The 6,535-nt window shown below is 46.6% G+C and overlaps 1 protein-coding gene across 1 annotated transcript; it reads left to right on the top strand.

Moving 5' to 3' along the window:
* The first annotated feature begins 263 nt into the window (after positions 1-263).
* Positions 264-3,796, top strand: MRPS17 (mitochondrial ribosomal protein S17). The gene is given in 3 exon segments (XM_061209020.1): positions 264-706; positions 963-1,102; positions 3,150-3,796. Coding segments are annotated over 3 exon segments (495 nt in total). The 5' UTR covers positions 264-621; the 3' UTR covers positions 3,420-3,796.
* Positions 3,797-6,535: the final 2,739 nt, after the last annotated feature.

Below are 6,535 nucleotides of genomic sequence, written 5' to 3' on the forward strand. Positions count from 1 at the left end.
TGGAAAGCCTTGTCCAATGCCTGGGAGCGCAACAGAAAAAGAGGGAAACTAAGTGGCACGGATAAAGGAAAGGCCGAATCCCAACGCTCCAGCCACCGTGCAGGTGAGTAAAGCAGAGATCAAAGTCTCCAGTTAAGCCACAGCCCGCGGCCCCTTTTAAGGGGGAGTGGGCGGAGCCCTGACTTTAACCCCGCCCAGGACTGAGGGGACTCGCGGCCAATGAGAGGGCGGTCCGGGGTGGAGCGACCTGCGTGCGACGTGACGCCATCACGCTCCGGTCGGCGCTCCGCAGGGCGTGCGCCGGAACAGTGGACTCTGTAGGTAACCGCCTGCCGCGCTCCGCCGCAGAAGTGGGGTGGATTCCGGAGACCGAAGCGTAGCGTCGTGGGAGCCCTCCAGGCGAGTCGAGTCGAGTCACCCGGCCTCGGGGTTTTAGGGGCGAAGGGATCAATCACCCCCAACCTTCCTCAGGCTGGGCGGCATGGACTCAGTATTAATTGATCTCGAAAGCAATGACAAGTCAAGGTCTCCGGTGGAGAGGACACCACGGCCGCGCCGCGTCGGCCTTGCGTGCCCCAAGTAGCCAGGCTGTGAGCGTCTGGGGAGAGGCAGCCCAGCGGGATGGAAAGCAATAGGGACGCCAGTAAAGGACAGCGTTTATTCGCGCTGTTGGGCACCTTATAGGTTAAATCTTCAAAGCACTCCTGTGAGTAAGCCCTGTTGTTATTCCCATTTTGCAGAGGGGGAAACTGAGGCTTAGAGAGGTTAAAATTACAGCTTTGTAAACAGTATAAAGATGGGAGGTTGAGTAATTAAGGAAATAATGAAACGTGTAAGCAACTCTAAAGCGGTGATTCCAGAGGGCCAACAAAAGCTGTTTCTGAACTGGGGCAGTTCTAGTGACAAAATTCATTTGGTGAGTCACAACCATCAGAATATTGAACTTTGGAATTTGTTTTCAGGTGACCAAAGCCACATAATGTCAGTAGTTCGTTCATCTGTCCATGCCAAATGGGTCGTGGGGAAGGTGATTGGGACAGCAATGCAAAAAACTGCTAAAGTGAGAGTGACCAGACTTGTTCTGGATCCCTATTTATTAAAGGTAAGGAACGTCTCTATTTTAAGATGGCATTGATAAATCACCAACATGTTCTGGGTTCTGAGCAGAAAAACACTCCCCTGTCAGTAAAGATGCATTGAGCATCTGCTGCACACCAGACATTGTGCTGGTCTGTGGGTGTAACAAAGTGAATTAATCATGGTTCACACTCACATTTTAGAGACACATAGAGTTAATTTCAATTCAGTCTGATAACTGCTATAGTCATTCTATGTGCAAAGTACTGTGGGAGCAGAAGACTCCTCGTTCTTCCTTCCCAGGTTGCTGAGGAGAGCATTCTTGATTATATAAGACATTTGAGCTGAAGCTCCAAAAGGATTTTATCCAGAGGACCAGTTGGGGGGCAGGAGGAGTTGGGGGAGTCATTCCAGCCATGATGAATAGTTTGTGGAAGTTCTTTTAGCCATGTATTTACCTAAAACAAATAGACTGCTAGTTATTTCGGCAGCAAAAATGGGTTTATTCGGGATCAGCAGAGAATTGCAATTCAGGGTCTGCAACATGGTGAGCCACGTGCAAGTCTCCCCCAAAAGTGGTGCGGTGACCGGGGAGGAGAGTGCTTTTACAGAGGGGAAAGGAAGTTGGGAGGGGATGGTAAACAAAGAGTCCATGGCTCTTCACTGGCTGAGTTGTTGCTGGGAAAGAAGAGAATGTCTTTCTTCCTGTTGAGGTCTGCTATCATCACAGGTGTGAGAGCTTCCCCTTCTGGTCTCCTGACTCTGTTTAATTGAGGTTTCTGTTTATTAATTCCTTACGCATGAAAGGGCATGACATTCTAACTGGAGCAGCAAGTGGTTCGGCAATGCTGAGCCCAGAGCTTGGCATTAAGTAGAGGCTGTTGTTGAATGAACACAAGAAGGATTGGAGCTGGGGTGTCAAGGGTCTTTTATGTTGTGTTTTGGATTTCATCCTATAAGCAAAGGAGACAGAGATAGGGATGAGGACTGGAGGTAAGGAATTGGGTAAGGAGGTTATTGCAGATGTCTAGGATGGAAATGATAAAGAACTGAACAGTCCTGGGAGCAGTGAGGATGGAGTGGAAAAAGATTTCAGGAAAGAAGGGACAGCGTCCTTGATTTGGTAGATGCGCAAGGGAGGGAGGGGGAAGTGCCAAGGATGTTTCTGCATTCAAGGTTGGGCACACTGGTGGGCACAAATGCTGTTTGTTATCTAGGATCAAAAACACAGGAGCCTTTTCAGGGTCTTGTGATGCTGGGGAGATCCCAGCCGGGAGAAGGACGTTGGATCTCATTGTCCTCCTAGCCCTTCGACTCTCCCTCGAAGCCGCTCAATGAAATGGCGTGATCCCAAAGCAAAAACAAAAACAAAACCACAGGAGCAAGCTGAAGAGTGATGGCATGATCATTGGCCTTTTAGAATCAGAGGGCCTTAGTTTGAGTACTGGCTGTTGGTTACTAGCCGTGCACATTACTTAACCTCCTTGAGCTTGTTTTTCTCATCTGTTAAATGGGACTACCTGCTGTGGCAGGGTTGTCTTGAGGAATAGGTGGTTCTAGTTCTCATCTGTGGCTTGTTTGCAATACTTTGAGTGAGGCATGAAGCTAAGTGCTTTATGAACATTATAATGTTTCATTCTCTTGATAACTTTAGAGGTGCAGGTATTGGAGCCTCATTTTATGGCGGGAAAAAAAAAAACTGAGCTTGGAGTAGTTAAGTGACGTGTCCCAAATCACACAGCTAGTGGTGAGATAGTGTGTTTTTAGGCTGGAGAGAAGGCTCAACTGGGAAGGAAGAGTTTAAATATTGTAGAAGAGGATGATAATTGATAGAGCAAGGGTAGTGTAGGAAATAAGCAGGAGAGCTTGGGACAAGATCAGTTCTGGAAAAGTCATTGCCGTTTTCCAGAATTTAAGCAGCTAATTTTTGTATTGGAAGTCTCCATAAGTATGTTATCTATTTTTTTCCCCAAGTTCCAGCTTGTTTTCTGCGCATTCCTTTTTCAGATTTTGTACTGCATTGCCAGGTCATGGATGGGAACTACTGATTTGTTTCCTCCTTCTCTCAACAGTATTTTAATAAGCGAAAAACCTACTTTGCCCACGATGCTCTCCAGCAGTGCACCATTGGAGATATTGTGCTTCTCAGAGCTCTACCTGTCGCGAAAACAAAGCACGTGAAGCATGAACTGGCTGAGATAATTTTCAAAGTTGGACAAGTCATAGATCCAGTGACCGGAAAGCGCTGTGCAGGAACCACCTACCTGGAGAGTCCAGTCAGTCTGGAAACCACCCACCTAAGCAAAAACCTGGAAGAACTCGATCTCTCTTCAACACAGTGAAGGAGGATTGGAAAACGGAGCCAAAAGGGAAGGATTTCTAAGTTTGCTTTATGAAAAAATTTTTATAAGTTTCCTCACAAACCGTCCAGTTTCTCTTCTGATATTTATGAACTAGCTAAAAGTAAAGAAGTAAAGGCCTTGTTATAATTTTTCATAAAGGTTTACAGTCATGTTTCAAATTTCCTTCTCAGCGAACATACTTTCCTGTTACACTAAGTGTGCCTAGCAGTGCGCTGCATTGTTTTGTAAGCTCACTGTTTTAGAAGGTGGTTTTTTGTTTTTGTTTTCATTCAAAGGAATCTGGAATTTATCTTAGAACTTTTATTTTGGGAGAAGAAAACCTTTTGATATCATAAACAGATAAGACCACATTAAGTGAATATTTATTTTTGATACTATATATTCAAAATTAAGTTTTTCTCTGATATAACCAATTCCAAATGGAAACAATTAACATGCTGGGGTCAGACTTTATCAGATTAAAGTCTGTATTAATAAGAATGTTGACACGTAGAAAATAAAACTAAAATTCTGTCACTTTTCTCCTGTATCCTAGGCTAAATAGGAATGAGTTCTTAAAATCTGATACATTGATGAAGTTGTAGAATTTCTCACACATGCATTTGAGTTGGAGAGTTTCAGAGTTTTATTGCTGTTCATTGATAAACTGTGATAACTTAGATTTTGACCTGATGAGACACTGAGCTATATATTTCAGTTTTCTGGCTCCCAGAAGGGACTTGGAGTATATTTCAACCTCAACAAATATGTCAGTATTTGAGTAATAACCACAGGCACTGCCCCCTCCTCAGGGCTTATAATCTCCTGGGCAGGTATGCACAAGTATCTTCATGACAAACACAGAAACACATGGGTGGGGGAGAAACTGGGGTAACTTTCCAGAAAAAAATGAGAGAATGCTAGAACTGAATCTTAAAGGAAGAGTCTCCAGGTTAGTGCGTGAGGGATTTGGAAAGGGCATTCCAGGCAGAGGAAGGGGGTGTAAAGTCCTCGAAGGATGAGAGAAAGGACTAACCAAGGGGTTTTGGAAGCGGTGAGCACTGCTGGGACATTGAACGAGAGTGGAACTCAAGTAGAGAAATAGGTAGGAATTGTAAGTGGTGGTGGGTTGTTTCATGTTTTAAAGAGTGATATAATTAGATTCACATTTCTGTAAAGTAATAGCATCTGTGTCAGGAATAGACTGGAATGGGAAGGATTGGAGGTAGGGAGACATTGACCTGTTCAAAGATTGGTCCTAAGACATAAGCTGAGTTGGGCAGGGAAGATGAAAAGAAGTTAGATAGATGATGTTCCGAAGTAGAACTCTCAGGGAGGATGAGCCGAAGGGAGGCATCTTAGACTGTCTGCCAAGGGGGTGGCTATGTGGTACCGGTTATCCTGGAGGGGACAGGACACCTGTCCAAGCCATCTCTAAAAGCTCAAATATTTTAAAGGCTTACCTATACTCTAATGTATCATTTTTATCTTAACATAGATACTTTTCCTGAAAATCTTGGTGTAAAAATTATGCTCCAGGAAGATGCCCCGTGTTTATCCTATTACATTGTAACCTAAGCCACACACCTGTGAAATAAGAGTTATCTCCTTCCCCCCAGTAAAAAGCACTGGGTTAATGGAACTTCAGAGCAAAATGATAGTGGAGAAAAAAGTGCAGAATGAGTGGCCTAATACTAAACACAAAAGCCAGGTCAGCAAAGAAATGCCTTCCAAGTTAACATTTCAGGAAAATAGACTTGAAAGCATCTGTTTCCTGAAATAGAGCTGAGAAATTGGGGAATATGTAAGAAAGTCACACCGACACCACTGGCTTGAAGAGGCCCTGCCTCCCACAGTGCAGGATGGGGACATGTCCTTTCCGCCCTGGAGAGAACTCCAGCCTCCCTTTTGCGTCTCTGCAGCCTCTATGGCCTCAGGAAGCGTAAGCCAGTTGAGATCAGGAGCTGGCCTGATCAACAGCCTCTGGCCTCCTGTCCCTGTGTGCCTGGCCTCCTTTCCACCAGATGCCTCTCCCTGGTCTGGGGCAGATCCTTGTTTCCCTTCCTCCATCCACAGGATCCACTTCTGTTCTCCCTGGTGGCTCCTTGCCATATTAACATGTTCAAACATTGCCCCAGTCAGAGAAACTCCTGCACCCCTGGAGCCCCCTCCCCCTTCCTCCGCCTCCAAAGATTACCGGCTTCAGAGAACCCCTCAGTCCGCAAGCCCAGTTCCTGCCCCCAGCCCTCCTAGCAGAGACCTCCCCGCTCCCCAGTCCTGAGTGTCGTGGTCCGAACGCGGGTTGGAAAAGAATTTCCAGACACAAGGCAGAATGTACAGAAGATAGAATTTATTAGAGGGAAGGGTCGCTGCCAGAACAGCGGGCCGACTTCCTAATAGTCTGGGAGAGCCGAGCCGGAACATGTGCTATTGATCAGTTTTTATAGCCAGAAAACAAAGGAATGGTCCGAGGTGAAAATTTCGTTTACCGATTGGTCGGGGCACATATACCTTACTTCTCTAGGGTGGGAGTGGGACAGGCCAGATGCCTTTCCTTATTTGGGACAGGTCCTGTTGCCCAGGTGGGCGTCGCCCAGGTGGGCTCAGGAATTTCGTAACCATCGCAACATGGTGGGGAGGGCGAGTAAGAGTCCGGTAAGGGGTGCTAAGGGGTGTAACGCTGACACTTTTTCAGGCAGGGTCGTACTTTGTCCTTCGAGCACCACACTGAGGACCCGCACTGGCCTTGAAACGCTCCCTTTGGTGGCTGGGGAGCTCCTCCCTGTTTCTCTCCCTTTTCTAACTGTCCAGCTCAGTTTCTGCGGGCCTTGTCTTGGTTGCGGTTTCATGAGTACATTTGTGGCTCTTTTATCTTGCCACAGGATACATTTCCCCCCAACAGTGCCATCCTGACCCACGGCCTTCTTTAAGCTGTTTCCTTGGCCAGGCGGAGTTGTCCTCCCTCCTTCCACGAGTCAACTCTTTCCCTTGGGACTGCGCTATTGTGCCAGCTCCCCGGGTTCTATCCTCCACTTCCCAGGCACCACCGGTTACATGCTCTCCCGTCCGTGTTCCCTCCCTTCTCTCCATTTCAACACTTGACACTCCAGTCATTT

This window comes from Eubalaena glacialis, chromosome 13 (genome assembly GCF_028564815.1).
Source record: "Eubalaena glacialis isolate mEubGla1 chromosome 13, mEubGla1.1.hap2.+ XY, whole genome shotgun sequence".
Classification (NCBI taxonomy): Eukaryota; Metazoa; Chordata; class Mammalia; order Artiodactyla; family Balaenidae; genus Eubalaena; species Eubalaena glacialis.